Genomic DNA, 18,095 nt, shown 5'->3' on the forward strand with positions numbered 1-18,095 from the left:
AGAAATATATCAGTAAAAAGAGAATTATTAAATGTGAGGTGGGACCCTGAAGAAAAGAATAGTGAATCAGTGGAGAATCCTGTATGCTTCACCCGATACCTGTGCCTATGTATTTACATTATGTGTTTTATGCTTGCCCTATGTATTTTCTTTTCATGTACGGAATGATTTGTTTGAGCTGCATGCAGAACAATACTTTTCACTGTACCTCGGTACACGTGACAATAAACCAAACCAAACAGAATAAATGATTTTTTACCTTGTCCACCTTATCCAGGGCCAGTTCCACACACTCGCCTCAACTCCCATCTCCACTTCTGAAACAGTATAACTTGGACCAGAACATTGAACCCAAAATATGAAGCTTGGCCTAATCCCAAGGTTTTGAAAGGGAAATGGGCAGCCCTTCGATTCGCTTTCAGACCTGTCCCATGGGTGGATTCTGCTGGGTTAGTGAACTAAAATGGTCCTGATCTTCAGCCAACACCCAGTGTAATTGTCTCACTACCTCAGTCAGGAAGTTAACATTCCAGTACATCACCGAGGGAGTGCTGCTTTATCGGAAATGCTGTCTTGCAAATGGGGCATTAAACTGAGCCCCATTTGATTTCTCAAGAGGATATGAAATATTGCACTGCACTACTTCAAAGTGCAGGGAAGTTCTCCAATATTTACCTCTCTCCGTTGTCCCTAATACAGACTCTCTGGTTGTTATCACTTCACTGCTTGCAATACGTTGCTTTGTGCAAATTAACTGCCATGTTTACTACATTACATCATTAACTACACTTCAATGCTATGCTGCATTGGCTGTTGAATGCTTAGGACTCCCCTGCCTTTATCTATGCTTTTTGATGTCTTAAGTATCTCATTCATAGAGCCATGGTTATTGCCTATTTTAGTGATCCATAGTTTTCAAGTAGTCCATTAATATATATTTTACATTTGCAGGAGCGAAAATTTGTGGGTGGTTCTGGTCAGATCTGTGAACGATTGATGAACAATCTTGGAGACTGCGTGAAGCTGAAAAAACCTGTAATCCGGATTGATCAAACACAAAGTACAGTCATTGTGGAAACATTGGATCATTCGACATTTGAGGTGAGGAAAATGGACACCAACAACTGGTAATGTAATTTCCTTAAAGCACACCAGAAAATTGGGGTAGCATATAGGGGCTCAAAAATTCTTGGGGATTGTCTGTCAGCGTAAATGCAGGAGAGTGAGTCACATTTGCCTTTTCCAATGCCACGAAATCTCTGCTAAATTCTCGGAGAAGAGGGTCATTTGTGGAGCCAACATGCAAAGGTGCATCATTGACATGTTCCATTGCCCGCCCACTTATTCAAACAACCACTTTTCCCCTGATAGATGAGGCCCGCGCGGCCTTCAGCATCATCAAGGCCGACATCACCAAGGCCGCAATGCACGCGGTGGATGAGTTTGCCCCTTTTCAAGTAGAGAGCGACGCGTCAGACGTCCCACTGACCGCCACACTCAACCAGGCGGGCAGGCTAGTAACATCCTTCTCTAGAACCCTCCACGCTTCCGAAATTCAACACCCCTCGGTCGAGAAGGAAGCACAAGCCATAGTGGAAGCTGTGCGGCACTGGAGGCACTACCTAGCTGGTAGGAGGTTCATCCTCGTCACCGACCAACGATTGGTAGCCTTCATGTTTGACAACACACAACGGGGCAAAATAAAAAATGATAAAATCTTGAGGTGGAGGATCAAACTCTCCACCTACAATTACGATATCAAGTATCGTCCTGGGAAGCTCAACGAGCCCCCAGATGCCCTATCCCACGGCACATGCGCCAGCACGCAAGATGACCAACTTCGGGCTATCCACAATGACCTCTGCCACCCGGCGGTCACCCGGCTTACCCACTTTATTAAGGCCCGCAATCTGCCCTTCTCCACCGAGGAGGTCAAGGCCATGACCAGTGACTGCCAAGTCTGCGCGGAGTGCAAACCGCACTTCTACCAGCCAGACAAGGCCCACCTGGTAAAGGCCTCCTGGCCCTTTGAGCGCCTAAGCATTGACTTCAAAGGACCCTTCCCCTCCACCAACCGGAATATATACTTTCTCACCGTCATCGATGAGTACTCCCTCTTCCCCTTCGCCGTCCACTGCCCCGACATGACCTCAGCCACCGTAATAAAGGCGCTGCACAGCATCTTCACACTGTTCGGTTTCCCTGCCTACGTCCACAGCAAATGGGGCACATCGTTCATGAGCCATGAGCTACGTCAGTATCTGCTCAGCAAATGCTCGAGTGGGACTACGAGCTATAACCTGCAGGGAAACGGGCAGGTGGAGAGGGAGAACACGACAGTAAGGAAGGCCGTTCTTCTGGCCCTTAGGTCTAGAAGTCTCCTGATCTCCCGCTGGCAGGAGCTCCTCCCTGACACCCTCCACTCCATCAGATCGCTCCTCTGCACAGCCACGAACGAGACCCCTCACGATCGCTTGTTTATCTTCTCCAGGAAGTCTATCTCTGGGGTCTAGCTTCCAACTTGGCTGAAAACTCCGGGACCAGTCCTTCTCCGGAGGCACATGAGGAGCCATAAGACCGACCCCCTGGTCGAGAGTGTCCAGCTGCTCCACACTAACCCCCAGTACGCTTACATCGCGCACCAGGATTCACGGCAAGATACGGTCTCCCTAAGGGACCTGGTGCCAGCTGGTTCCCCCGCCAACGCGCCCCCCCCCCCCACATCCCCCCCCCCCCCCCCCCCCGCCCACCACCACCCACTATGCTCCCCTGGATCTCCTGTATTGTCCCACGCCGACACTGCCGCCACCAATCAACCCCCTCCCTACCCCCGCACCTGAGCCGTCTCCGACACCCCAGACTGAGGCTCAAGCTCCAGACACAACGCCCCTGGAGTCACCACCTGCGACAACTGTGCCCGCCGCACCGCCAGAGCTGCGGAGGTTGAAGAGAACGATCCAGCCTCCAGATAAACTGAATATGTAATGACCCCACGTCACCCCCTCTGGACTTGATTTTTTTAACAGGGGGTGAATGTGGTGAATGTATTCACCATAACACTAATTTTAGAATTCTGGCAAATTTAGGACGACAGTTTCCAGGAGCCAATGCATTTTTGTCATGGTGGAACCGAGGTTCAATTCAGAATTTTATCAATACCTTACCTTTCAGACATTGTGCCTAACTTGATTCCTGAGAGTGCTTTTGCACACTTCCAGATTGAAAATAAAATGCCGAGAGGAAAGGCTGAAGAATCATCTGTTGGCCAATGCCATACCTACCCTCCCCCAACTCTGAACACCTCCAGAATTTATCACTACTTGGTCAGTAAAGTGTAAAGTTGGTAAATTTCCAGCTCCTCTTCTGCTCTTATCCCAAAATTCAACCTCACAAAGGAGAGGAATCTCTGATGTTCAATCTGCACAAAGTTGTCTATTAGTTGAAAACCCTGTTTATTCGAATGTGTAAGATCTTTGAGGGCAGGGTGGAGAGGATGAGGGGAGTTAATAAAAGAGGAACGGTGAGAAGAAAGTTACACTTTTTTGTTCTCGTTTAGGGTAAATATGTTATCAGCGCCATTCCACCAGCACTCAGCGCAAAGATTCATTATGAACCACCCTTGCCAATTCTGCGAAACCAACTCATCCAGCGTATTCCCATGGGATGTGTAATCAAATGCATGATATACTACAGAGAGAGCTTTTGGAAGAAGAACGGTGAGTTTTCTTTTCTGGGGGGAAATAAAAATGGGCAGAATTAACCTTGGATTCTGACATACCCGCCTAGGGATAATATTACAAAGAATCATAGAATCCCTACAGTCCAGAAGAAGGCCATTCGGCCCATCGGGTTTGCACCAACCCCCGAAAGAATACTCCACCCAGGACCACTTCCACTCCCTATCCCCATAACCCCAGAACCCCACCTAACCGTTGGAAACTAAGGGGAAATTTAGCGTGGCCAATCCACCTAACTTGCACATCTTTGGATTGTGGGAGGAAACCCACACAGACACTGGGAGAACGTGCAAATTGCGAACAGTCACCCAAGGTCAGATTTTAACCCGGGTCCCCAGTGCTGTGAGGCAGCAATGCTAACCGCTATCAAGTAGTTTTGTTGGATGTTTCATTTTATATTATATCTTAATTTATTAAATTCTGATAGAACACATATCGCAATTTAGTATAATTGTTGCTTATGTGTCCTGCAACCTCAAATTTTAAACAACAGATATTAAGCATGTTGTCAGTCAGTTCAAAACTGCTGTCAGAAGGAGATGTGATGTATTTCTCTTTTTAATCAGATTGCTGTGGTAGCATGATCATTCAAGATGAGGAGTCTCCTATTGAACTGACTCTGGATGATTGCAAACCAGATGGCTCTGTCCCTGCAATCACAGGGTGAGTACTATATTGGCTTAGGCACTGTAGTTGTCAATAATAACCTCTAGAAGACCGGTAATCAGGAAGAAATAGGAAGATTTCATATAGACTCGGATGAAGAGTACACATCTGAAGCATTGTATTCTGTCCTTCCTCTTTCCAGATACAGATTGGCACATACATTTCCAACACTTTCAGTCTTTGTTACAATCTACTGCATGAAAGGACAATGATTACTTCTGCTTGGCTTGGCAATAATTTACTTTTTGATTTCATTCCATTTTTGCAAGATTTTGCTAGATGCTGTTAGGGTCCGTTAACATTTAAAGAAGAAATTCAAACACCCTGTGATTAACAGACAAAACTATGCTGCAAGATTTCACCTTTTTCAACAAAAACATACTTTATTGTGTTATGGGTCAGGGTTTAGAAATCTCCAAAGTATATCATGGAGTACATCTGAAACTTTTCATTTCTCTTCCACCCTCCTGGATTTATTTTTAAATCTGAGGTACACTCTCCTTATTATCTCCCATCAGATCCCCTTTACCTTTACCACTTGAGTATTTTTCTTTTCCCCAGTTTCTATCCCTCACAGGCTGAAACTGATGTTGGAAACCAAACTTTGATTTATGAATTAATTCATACTTATTTGACATTTCTGCTGCTAATCTCGCAGTTTTAACTTTTACTGTTCCACATGAGTTCTCACTGCATCAGGAATTGAATTTTTTAACTCCTCCAAAATTATTAAGAGCTTCATAAATTTGGTCTATTTTCAAAGCCCTTATCCACCTATCAAAATTACTCTGATCCGTTCAAACTCCATGTATGTTTGACCAGGTTCTTTCCTTAAATTTCTAATCCTTTGTCTGTAGGCTGCAGGCACTAGTTAATGGGCACCTAAGATGGACTTTTTCACCACCTCATACGTCCCAGATACCTCCACTGATAGTGATGCAAACACTTCACTAGCTCTACCCTACCAACTTTGTTTGTATCAGTAATACCCAGATGTTGTGTGGCCATTTCATTTGTTTAGCTACCTTCTCAAATGAAATGAAAAAGGCTTCTACCTCCTTCTCATCAAACCTTGGCAATGCTTGGACATATTTAATAGATCCCCACCAAGCCTTCAACTATGACGCTCTTTCTCACTGTCCTCAAACTGTACGTTTCTCTTTACCTCTGCAAATTTTAACTGACTGTCACATTTCATGCCATTTTCTGAAGTTCAAAGTCTCTCTTTTTCCCTTTCTTCTCTCTCCTTTTCTTTTTCCTCTCTCTCTTTTTCTTTTTCCCTGATCTGTACCTCCATTTCTCTTTCTTTTTCTCTCATTTCGTATTGAAGCTGCGTTAATTCTTTTTCATGTTCAAGCTGCTTGATCTGTAATTGAATTCTTGCCATTTCCAATGATTCTGAATGTATCTCAGGCAATTTTAAATGCTACGCTACCACAGCAATTACCTCTTCCTTTCATATTTTATCAGGCAATGTTAACTGCAAAGTTTTTTCCAAATCTAAAAGCCTTTTTTTAGTCTGTGTTTGTCAGGTACTGCGTGTGACCTTCTCCACCCCCAAAAACTTCTGAGCCGCTGAAAGAGCCATTGTCCACAACACACTCCCTACTTAAACTGGAATACACCACCTGAAAAGCAAACACAAATATGCTCACCCCTCACTGTCTTTAAGTTCACTAAGCTAACCCAATTACGAAAGATAGACTTTTATCCCACGAGCCCCCACTTTATTATGGGCCAGGGTTTAGAAAACTCCAAAGTATATCATGGAGTTCACCTGACCTACAACTGTTTATTTATTTTGGTTACGCTGAGAACAAGGGCCTGCCTTTCAGGTATTATTCAACAAAGGCCTAAAGCACTCTTAATGAAAAACAAAGTTTATTCTACGAATTTAGTTAACATTTTTATAAACACACACAGTAAGCATTTTTTATCAGCAACCAACATAAATACCCCACACAGCTACAGTATTCTATGTATATCCCTTAATAAATTCCCCCCTTAAGCTGTTCCAATTTAATAACAAGATCCCATATTCCAGAAACACCCTTTTATTTTTAAAAAATATTTTTAATTTCCTTTTTCACATTTTCTCCTGAATTTACACCCACCAACAATAAATAACAATCAGCAAGATATGTCAATCCCCATAATAATAACGATCCCATCCTCCCACCAACCCCCAAACATTAGCCCGCATGTTCACACAAACAAATGACAAAAAGGAATCAAGGATAACTCATAGTCATCCTTAATAGACACAGCCCCCTCCCTCCAACCCCCCCCCCCCCCCCAACTAATGTTCAATGTTATCCAGTTCATGACTTGTAGAACCCCTCCGAGCTTCCCCTCAGTTCAAACTTAACCTTCTCAAGGGTCAAGTATTCGAACAGGTCCCCCCTGCCACGCCAGAGCACAGAGTGGAGAGGCTCCTCTCCATCCCATCAGGATCCGCCTTCGGGCGATCAACGAGGTGAAGGCTACGATATCTGCCTCCGCAGCCGTTTCCAACCCTGGCTGGTCCGACACACCGAATATGGCCTCCAGGGGACCCGGGTCCAGTTTCACGTGCACCACCTTGGAAATTACCCTAAACACCTCCTTCCAGTAATCCTCTAGCTTTGGACAGACCAAAACATATGAACGTGATTAGCAACCCCCACCCCCCCGGCAACGCTCACATACATCTTCCACTCCTGCAAAGAATCGTCTCATCCTCGCCCTCGTGAGGTGTGCCCTGTACACCACCTTTCTGTATCAGCCCCAACCTCGCACATGAGGTGGAGGCATTTACTCTCCTGAGCACCTCACACCAGAACCCCTCCTCCATATCCTCTCCCAACTCTTCCTCCCACTTTGCTTTGATCCCTTCCAGTGGTGTCTTATCCTCGTCCAAAATAGCTCCGTACACCGCTGACAGTACCCCCTTCTTCAGTCCACTTGCCGTCAGCACCTCCTCCAACAATTTGGAGGCCGGTTCCTCCGGGAATCTCTGTATCTCCTACCTGCCAAAATCTCGAACCTGCATGTATCTAAACATTTCTCCCTGCTCCAGCCTATACTTCGCTTCCAGCTCCCTCAATCCTGCAAACCGACCCCTAAGAAACAAATCTTTTAGCATCTTAATCCCCTTCTCTTCCCATTTCCGAAAACTTCCATCCCACTTCCCTGGCTCAAATCTGTGGTTCCCCCGAATCGGCATTTCCTTGACCCTGCCCCCAAACAGCCTCCAGATTTTCAATGTAGCTATTATTAACAGACTCCCTGAGTATTTCCCCGGAGCTATCGGGAGCGGCGCTGTTGCTAGTGCTTTCAGTCCCGACCTCCTGCACAAACTCTCCTCCATTCTGACCCACTGGGAATCAACCCCTCTGACCCAGCTCCGCACCTTCTCCACATTCGGCGCCCAGTAGTGGTACATCAGGTTCGGGAGACCCAAACCCCCTGCCTGCCTTCCCCTCTGTAGCAGTACCTTTCTAACTCTGGCCACCTTTCCTCCCCATATGAACGTGGTAATTCTTCCCTCAATCTCCCTGAAAAAAGCCTTTGGGAGGAAAATCGGTAGGCATTGAAAAATAAACAGAAATCACGGAAACACATTCATTTTAACCACCTGTACTCGACCCGCCAGTGACAGAGGGAGATCATCCCACCTTGCCAAATCTGCTTTCACTCTCCCCACCAAACTAGTGATGTTGTACCTGCGAAGCCTCCCCCAATCCTGGGCAACCTGCACCCCCAGATACCTAAAGTGAGTCCCTGCTCTACGGAATGGCAGCCCCCCCCTCATCCCGCCCCCACCCCTGGCCGAGACACCACAAAATACTTGCTCTTGTCCGGGTTCAGCTTGTACCCCGAGAAAGACCCAAATACTCGCAGTAGCTCCAATTTTCCTCCTATCGACGCACTCAGTTCCGACACATACAGCAGCAAGTCGTCAGCATATAAGGACATCCTACGCTCTATCCCCCCCCCCCCCCCCCCCCCCCCCCCCCCCCTCACTATTCCTTTCCATGCTCCCGAACTTCTTAATGCAATGGCTCAATTGCAAATGCAAACAGCAGGGGGGACATAGGACACCCCTGCCTCGTCCCACGGTGGAGAGAAATGTATCTCAAACTGATATTGTTCGTGCGGACACTTACCTTCGGCTCCTTATATAGTAGCTTTACCCAGTTCACAAATCTTGTCCAATCCCAAACCGCTCCAGAACTGCCACCAGGTACCCCAATTTACCCGGTCAAACGCCTTCTCGGCGTCCAGTGCCACAACCACCTCTGTTTCCTCCCCTTCCGCCGGTGCCATAACAACGTTCAAAACCCTCCTAATGTTCGAAATCAGCTGCCTCCCTTTCACGAACCCCGTCTGACCCTCACCTATCACCTTTGGGAGGCACTTCTCCAGCCTACCCACCAGTACCTTCGCCAATACTTTTGCGTCCACATTCAGAAGTGATATGGGCCTATACGACCCACACTCCATCGGATCCTTATCTTTTTTTAGCAACAGGGAAATTGATGTCTGCCCCCAAGTTTGTGGCAGCACCCCCTTCCCTATCGCCTCTTCAAACATCCCCACCATCAGGGGTGCCAACTTATCCTTGAATTTTTTATAATATTCCACCGGAAACCCATCTGGCCCTGCCACCTTCCCCGACTGCATCCTCCCAATCGCATCCTTTATCTCCTGCTCCACTATTGATCCTTATAATGTAGCCCTGTCCCCCTCCCCTCGCCTCGGGTACTCCAATCCATCCAGAAATTCCTGCATCTCACGGTCTCCCCGGGTGGCTCTGACCTGTACAACCTCTCATAAAACTCCTCAAAAACCTTGTTAATCAGCTACGGTGCCACCACTAACTTCCCTGCCCTATTCCTCACCTGAAGAATTTCCCTTGCCGCTGCCTTCCTCCGGAGCTGGTCTGCTGATATACACCTTATCTCCATGTTCATAAACTGCACCCCTTGCTCGTCTCAGTTGGCGCACCGCCTTCCTGGCGGACAGTCGGTCAAACTCGCCTGTAGTTCCTTTCTCTTTTCCAGCTTCGCTGGGTCCCCATCTTCTGCATAACTCCTATCGACCTCCAACATCTCATCTATTACCCTCTAACGCTCCAACCTCTCCTCTTTGTCCACCCTGGCCTTAAATGAAATTACCTCACGCCTCACCACCACCTTTAGAGCCTCTCAGACAACTGCCTTCGACACCTCACCCGTACAGTTGAAACCTACATATTCCTTAATTACCTTTTCAATTTTCTCACAGAACACTTGGTTCCCCAAAAGCCCCACATCCAGTTTCCATCCCAGCCTCTGCGCTACCCCCTTCTCCAGCACCATATCCACCCAATGCGGAGCGTGATCTGACACAGCAATTGCAGAGTATTCCGACCCCTTGACTCCAGCCAGCAAAGCCTTTCCCACCACAAAAACGTCGATCCGCGAGTATACCTTATGCTTCCTTGGGTGCAGGAACCTCCAAGGGTCCACCCCTCCCATTTCCACCATTAGCCCAGCCAGCGCCTTCGCCCCCCCCCCCCCCCCCCCCCCCCCCCCCCCCCCCCCCCCCGATGGGACCAGCAAACGCGGCCGTGATCTGTCCAACCTTGGCTCCTGCACCAAGTTCCAGTCCCCCCCACAATCAGTTCGTGTGTGTCCAAGTCGGGGATGGCCCCAAACACCTTCTTCGCGAATCCCACATCGTCCCAATTGGGACCGTATACACTTAACAGGGCCACTAATCTCTCCTCCAGCGCCCCTGTCACAATCACATATCTACCCCCCCTGATCTGCCACCACCTTCTCCATCTGGATGTGTATCCTTTTGCTGATCAACACCGCTACCCCTCCCGTCAAATCCAGAGTGAAACACCTGACTGACCCAGCCCTTTTAAAGTCTCACCTGATCCTTCACCCTCAAGTGAGTCTCCTGCAGCATTGCCACATCGGATTTCAAACTTTTAAGATGCACAAGCACCCTTGACCTCTTGACCGGACCTCCTAGCCCTCTCACGTTCCACGTGACTATCCTAACTGGGGATCTCTCACCCCCCCCTCCCCCACCTTTCTTATCCACCATCATCGTAACACCAGGCCCTGCCCCATAAGCCTGACCCACCCCTGTCCATTGTTAACATCAAACCCCTTCCCCCCCTCTCAAGAACCCCCCTACCTTTCCCCCTGAAACAACATCTCCCAACATCCATCCCTTCCCCACCTCTCGCTCGCCTCGTAGGCCCATTGAAGCCTGCTATCCAGCCTCCAATGTCCGTAGCCCTCCTCACACCTCACTTCCGTTCACCAGCTGACTTTAGTTAGCTAGCGAGGGTGGCTCCCACCACCAAGATATATCGTCCCCTTCCACCCAGTCCCAGAGAAAGAAAAAACTAAAATAAACAAATCCAACAATCCAACCCATACAATTCACTAACATAACATTTAACCGTCGCAACACAGAACACCAATCAACCCACCATTAACTTGAACTCTGTAACAATGCAAAGAGAAGTAAATTACAGTACACATCAGTAAAAAGAAAGTTGTTGCATTTATACATTTTCCAGCTGCTCAATCACAGTCCACAGTCTTTCTTCCAGTTCCGCTCCTCACGTCTGACCCAAGCCTTCTGCCCTCACGAACGCCTCAGCCGCCTCCGCTGTCTCAAAATAAAAGTCTTTGGCATTATACATTACCCTCAACTTCACCGGGTACACCATACCAAATCGCACCCCCTTCTTGTACAATGCCCAAACGCCGCTCGTCTTTTTGCCAACTCCACCGTCACCTGGTACATCCGCACCGCAGTACCATCACACAGCACCTCACACTTCTGCTTCGCCCAGCTTAATACCCTTACCTTCTTCTTGCAGAACTTATGAAAGCAGATAATTACTGCTCTTGGCGGCTCGTTCACTTTGGGCTTCGGCCTTAATGACCGATGAGCTCGGTCTAGTTCGTACCGGGAGGGATTCTCACCCTCCCCCATCAGCTCCGCCAACTTCTTAGCAAATTACTCTGTTGGCCTTGGGCCCTCTGACCCTTCGGGCAAGCCCACAATTCTCAAATTGTATTGCTTTGAGCGGGTCTCCAAGCCTTCAAGCTTTGCTCGGAGTCCTCTGTTGACCTCCACCACCCTCCGCAGCTCATCCCCCATCGAGGTGACCTGGTTGCTGTGTCGTGACATGGCCTCCTCCACTTCCTTCATCTTCTCGCCCTGCTCTCTCATCTCGGCCGATGCCTTTGCCACTGCCACCCTCACCGGGGTGATTGCCTCCTCCACCAATGACTTCAATGCGACCACGTCTCCTTCCTCAAGGCCTCCATGTGCCTCGCAAACTGCTTTTTCAGCTCCACCGCCATCACCTCGGTCATCTTCTCCACCGTAAGTAGTGCGGCCTGCCAGCTTGGCCTCCTTGTAGCTCTGCCCCCGCTGCTCCGACCTTCAGGCTGCGCTGGGCCCAGCACCTCAGCCTCTGTCGCCCGACACCCATGCAGGGTTCTTCTCCGGTTTTTAAACTGGCCCCGCTAGCTGCCCGTGACGTCCCCAAAGGCCGACGATAGTCGGGGGGGGGGTGAGTGATGACTCAGGGAAATCCCCGAAATCACCGCAAATCTCGGCCACTGGTGGGAGCTCCTCTTACTGCGGCCGCCCTGCTCGCCCACGCCACCGAAAGAACAAAACCCCTTTTTCAAAGGTGTGGTCCAGCACACAGCACTCGAGACCTGATATGGATAGCCCTATTTCCTTTTCGAAACAGAAGGTTTGAATTCCTTCCAGAAAGCAGTTATTTATTTTCAAGCTATCAGGCAGTCTGGAAACAGCTTTTAAACTCTAGGTAGAGAGACACTCCAAGATACTTGTCTGTCTGAATACAGCAGCCAAATGTGAAAACTAAAGCAAAAAATTCGAGCCACCAAAACAAGCCCAACCAAAAACAAAAGTAAAACTCAGAGCCACAGCCCAGCACCACCCACACAGTGACATTACTGAGGCCATGTGATAAGACAAAAAATTTCTTAAAGGGACACTCCCATGAGAATTGTATCTAAAAAAAACTTGAAGAACACAAGAATTACTAAATTAACACGACAGTTGACAAAACGTTATGGGGCGGGATTCTCCGACCCCACGCAGGGTCGGAGAATCGGCGGGCAGCGGCGTTATTTCCGCTCCCGCAGGGTTTTTAAATCTCCCACCGGCCAAAAACTGGCGTTGTGCAAATCCCGCCGGCAGCCTCTGAAAACAGCTGGCGCCGGCGGGATTTCATTTTTTTTTTAGTGTCCACAAATCTCCGGCCCGGATGGGCCGAAGTCCCGCCGACGTGGCCACGGGTCACGTCGGCGAAAATCAGAGTTGCTTTAAAATGTCGTCAACCATTGATGATGGTTGACGCCGTTCAGTGTCGGGGGTGGGTGGGTTGCGGCATCGGGGGGGGGGGGGGGTGGGTTGCGGCATCGGGGGGGTGGGTTGCGGCATCGGGGATCGGGGGAGGTTGCGGCATGGGGGGGGTTGCGGCATGGGGGGGGTTGCGGCATCGGGGGGGGGTTTGCGGCATCGGGGGGGGTTGCGGCATGGGGGGGGTGGGTTGCAGCATCGGGGGGGGGGGGTTTGGGGGCAGCGGCGTGCAGAGAGGGAGGGCGACGGATGCCCGGGGCCAACGCACCGTCGCCCCCCCTCTGTACGCCGCTGCCCCCTACCCCAACCACCCCCCCCTCACCACCCCTACCTCCCTCCAACGCCCCTACCCCCCTCCCCACCACCCCTACCCCCCTCCCCACCACCCCTACCCCCCTCCCCACCACCCCTACCCCCTCCCCACCACCCCTACCCCCCTCCAACGCCGCCCCCCCATCCCCCCTTCAACGCCGCCCCCCCATCTCTCGCAATGCCGCAACCCCCCACCCTCAACGCCGCAACCCCCCCTCATCGCCGGGTCCCCCCCCCTTCAATGCCGGTACCCACACACCCCCCCTCTCTCCTCCTCCCCCCCTTCCTTTTTCCTCCCCCCTTCCTTCCTCCGTTAGTGGGGGGGTGGTGCGGCGTTGGAGTGGGGTAGGGGTGGTGAAGTGGGTAGGGGTGGTGAGGGGAGGGGGTTGGGGTAGGGGCAGCGGCGTGCAGAGGGGGGGCGACGGTGCGTTGGCCCTGGGCATCCGTCGCCCCCCCTCTCTGCCCCTGCCGCTGCCCCTACCCCAACCTCCCCTTCACCACCCCTACCCCCCTCCAACTAATGTGGAAGGAAGGGGGGGAGGAGGAAGGAAGGGGGGAGGAGGAAGGAGGGGGGGGGTGTGGGTACCGGCCTTCAGAGGGAGGGGGGGTGTGGGTACCGGCCTTCAGAGGGAGGGGGACGGGGTGTGGGTACTGGCGTTGAGGGGGGGGGGGACCCGGCGTTGAGAGGGGGGGGGTTGCGGCGTTGAGAGGGGGGGGTTGCGGCGTTGCGAGAGATGGGGGGGTGGCGTTGGAGGGGGGTAGGGGGGGGCGATGTTGGAGGGGGGTGGGGGGGCGGCGTTGGAGGGGGGTAGGGGTGGTGGGGAGGGGGGTAGGGGCGTTGGAGGGAGGTAGGGGTGGTGAGGGGGGGTGGTTGGGGTAGGGGGTAGCGGCGTACAGAGGGGGGGGGGGCGACGGTGCGTTGGCCCCGGGCATCCGTCGCCCCCCCTCTCTGCACGCCGCTGCCCCCAACCCCCCCCCCCCCCATGCCGGGTCGCTCTTCTCCCCCCCCCCCCCCCCAATGCCGGGTCGGTCTTCTCCCCCCCCCCCAATGCCGGGTCGCTCTTCTCCTCCCCCCCCCCCCACCCCCACCCCCACCCACCCCCATGCTGGGTCGCTCTTCTCCCCTCCCCCCCATGCCGGGTCGCTCTTCTCCCCCCTCCCCCCACCCCCACCCCCACCCACCCCCATGCCGGGTCGCTCTTCTCCCCCCCCCCCCCATGCCGGGTCGCTCTTCTCCCCCCCCCCACCCCCACCCCCACCCCCCCCCACCCCCATGCCGGGTCGCTCTTCCCCCCCCCCCCACCCCCACCCCCACCCACCCCCATGCCGGGTCGCTCTTCTCCCCCCACCCCACTGGTCTCTCTCTCTCCCCACCACACAAACGCCGGGAATCGCCACTTCCGCAGCTGGAGAAACTGACGCCTATCGCGTCAGTCCGCTGCTGGCCCTTCCGGGAACGGAGATTGCCAGCTTAAAAGAAGGCCCGGACGCCGGAGTCATGCACACCGCTTTTTCCCGCCGGAAATGGGCGTCACGTCGGTCCGCGGAGATTTTCGCCCATGATCTGAATTCAGGTCGGAATTCTCCCATCTGGGACTAAGTCCCGTAGCATGGACGTGGAGTGGTTCCCGCTGCGGAGAATGGCTGGAAATCGCTCCATATCTTCCATCTGTAGATGCTCGCCCACCCACTGTTGTGCTGTTACAGAGTTCAGGATTGCTGACGGCCTGCATCCCAAATTCTGGAGGCAGCCCCAGACATTTCTCGACCTCTGCCTGCTACGTGGTTCCAAATGTGTTCTGGACGAACACGTTTACCTGCTGGCGTCATAGGGAATCTGCCATGGGGTGAAGAATCTGGTTGGGCCTTCATCTGCACCACATTAGCAGAATGCAAATCAGTTTCACTTTGGCTTCCAGTGGGTTTCCTGATCTGCCACGGCAGGCACCAGAGGAAGATTCCATGGGAAATTCATGCTGGCATGAAATCGATTTTTGGACTCCATCAAATTCTAAACCCCCCTCCCCCACATCGCCCACTATTGCAACTATCGGCAGGGACATGGGAGAATTCTGCTCTGAATTTTAAGTTTTACCTCTCAACCCCAAGAATTCCCTTGTACATTACAAGAAGCTTGCAGGATCAGAAACCATCCCAATGGTATGCTACAGCCATCCGGAATTCACTTTAATTCTCTTCCATATTCAAGAAGCTATTTGTTGGAGTATAATATTTTTATGAAGCTCTTTCAATGAGCTTTTTTAGCTAGGTGATCCATAACATTTCTTTAACACCTCATGACTTTGAATGCCTAAATTCTTTACTCTGGTTCCTGGCAGATATCTAACTGCTATCACACAGCTTCCAGCCTAACTCTGTTGACTGCTTTCTGTCACACGGCTGTGTAAGGACTCATGGCGATTTCTTCTTTTAGCTGTAAATTGGACACACCTTCCGGCTGGGTTTCAAGGGGTTATTTGAACTTAAATTTAAATCATATTAATTTGAGACCTTAACCATTTAGGCAACAGGAGACAGTTTGGCAAAGTAACTCAGGAAATCTTTAATAAGTTGCAGATAGCTATTAAAAACAGGGTGGGACTTGACTAACCTACTACAGCTCTTGCTTTCTGGTTCAGCCGGGGACGCAGGTTGACACTCAATCTCTCTCTGTAATTTCTGCTTCCTTCTGCACAGCAGTCACTTGCTGTGCAACCTGCTCAGTGAAAGCTTCTGCTTATTCATTCATCCCAAGCCACAACCCACAGCGCGATCAATGATGTTATTGAATTCCAATTGGCCAAAATCATAGAATTTACAGTGCAGGAGGAGGCCATTCGGTCCATCGAGTCTGCACTGGCTCTTGGAAAGACCACCCTACCCAAGGCAACACCTCCACCCTATCTCCATAACCCAGTAACCCCACCCAACACGAAGGGCAATTTATCATGGCCAATCCACCTAGCCTGCACATCTTTGGACTGTGGGAGGAAACCGGAGCACCCGCACACAAGGGGAGAATGTGCAGACTCCGCACAGACAGTGACCTAAGCCGGGAATCGAACTTGGGACACTGGAACAGTGAAGCAATTGTGCTAACCACTATGCTACCGTGCTGCCCTAAAGCTAATTGGTAATTGGATTAAGGGGTGAGTGATCAATCTGTGATTGTCGAGGTGGGCATGACCAGGTTTCCAATTGATGCCATTTCCCACTTTCCCCTGACTGGCCCTCTGAGGCATCAATTAATTGTGGGACCATCCCTCTCATTAAAGTTTGTTTCTGTTCCTTCTTGCTAAGTCAAAATAATATTTGTTGAGAATGGGGAAATATGCCGCCATGCCCCTATGTTTGGTACCTTGAGCTCGTCATTTCAAAACTTAATTTAATTAGTATTAAATCAGACCCCTATCGGTGACTGTTTTGGGCAGGTTATTTAAAGATTGCTGTTACTTCTCTCTTGTTATTTGGAATGACAATATTTTACTTTTAAAACAAAGAATGTGTTAAAGTTGCTTATAGCCTTAGAATTAATAAATAAATATACAAAGTATTAATATAAATTACATACTTTATGTACAGAATGTAAGTAAGAATAGTTTTTACTTGAGATGAGACAGCATGCGATGTCTAAGAACATGGATTCATTTGATGTCTATTTGATCGATAGAAAGTCATTAAAACAAGCGCTTATCAATGTGTTTTTGCTGACTCAACAGCTTTGTTATAGTGGGCTCTAGTCAACCAAATGGGAACGTAGGACGTGATTCTCCGGCCTCGTTTCACTCTCACTCGAGCGAAGCGAGGCCAGTGAATAGAGGGAAAGGCAGAAAACGAGAACCGCGCCAGGTGCCAAACAATTTGCGATGCAACCAGCTAACAGGAAAAGAGCCCGGGGGTGCTGGGCTTGCCACCCCAGGACTCGGCTGGGGGTGGGGGATACTTGGCTTGGGGTGGGGGACCCTCCACAGGGGTGGGTTGCCATGGGCGTGTGTGAAGGCGCTGGGTGGCAACCGGGGGGGGAAATCACGTGCGGCACTGGCATGCCAACCACTGGATAATGTGCACCCATTCTAGGGCATCCCTTGTCCCTGTCCATCTGCCCCACCGACCACCCAAACCCCCACCGACTGCCGACGCCTCTGGCCGTGCGGCTGAAAGCTATTACTAAGAGGGAATTGGCAATCATAGTTAAGTGAGCTCTTCACACAACCCAAGTGGATACCTGTGGGTGGGTGGGCAATGTAGCATGTGCAGCTCCCAATCACACCATGATGCCCACACACAGTGCCTGAACTTTGCGGGAGGCAAGACCAAGCACGCAGCAGCCAACATCCAACACCCAGGGGATGGAACACAGCTCTGGGGACATGTCCACGGCCAGAGGGTGGGTGAGTGCATTCGGGAGAGGAGGTGCCAAGAGAGATGGGCCAAGGGTTCGGAGGTTGGTCTGCATTGTAGAAGAAACAGCTGTGCCGCCCTGTCCTGTGTGCTGGCTGTGATACGCGGCCTCATCAGAGGGGTGGAACTCAGGGAGCTGGTGACCAGCAACACCACTTCATGGGATAGGTCCAGGTTGTCATCCAGTGCTCCTCCTCCCGCTCGGTGCCCATCGGGCCCTGGGTTTACCTTGGAAGATAGGGGCAGCTGGTTCGAGCCCTGGCTGCCCCTGTGTCACCTGGCTCTCCCAGCCCTGACGGTTCACCATGGTCCGCACCATCGTGTCGATGCCCTAAACAATGCTCCTCAGTGATTGAGACATGCTCTCAGCACCTCGGCAATGCCCACCTGCGACGAGGACAAGCTCCGCAGTGCCTTGGCCTTCCCATCTGAGAGCGGGTAACGTGTCACAGCACCTCATCAAGGTGAGCCTGGTACTGGGTGACATCCACCAGCGAGTTGGACATTCTGCTGAGACCCTCAGCCATGGCTGTCACCGGCTGCAGGACACCTTGAACACCTTCACTCATGGTGCCGACATCA

At 51.0% G+C, this 18,095-nt stretch overlaps 1 protein-coding gene across 1 annotated transcript in view; it reads left to right on the plus strand.

Moving 5' to 3' along the window:
• mao (monoamine oxidase) overlaps positions 1-18,095 on the plus strand; it is a 227,772-nt gene that overhangs the window by 167,327 nt on the left and 42,350 nt on the right. The window contains exons 7-9 of the mRNA XM_038802087.1: positions 952-1,101; positions 3,557-3,716; positions 4,304-4,400. Of these exons, the coding sequence (XP_038658015.1) occupies positions 952-1,101; positions 3,557-3,716; positions 4,304-4,400 (407 nt within the window). The remainder of the gene's footprint in view (positions 1-951; positions 1,102-3,556; positions 3,717-4,303; positions 4,401-18,095) is intronic.

This window comes from Scyliorhinus canicula, chromosome 7, assembly GCF_902713615.1.
Source record: "Scyliorhinus canicula chromosome 7, sScyCan1.1, whole genome shotgun sequence".
Lineage (NCBI taxonomy): Eukaryota > Metazoa > Chordata > Chondrichthyes > Carcharhiniformes > Scyliorhinidae > Scyliorhinus > Scyliorhinus canicula.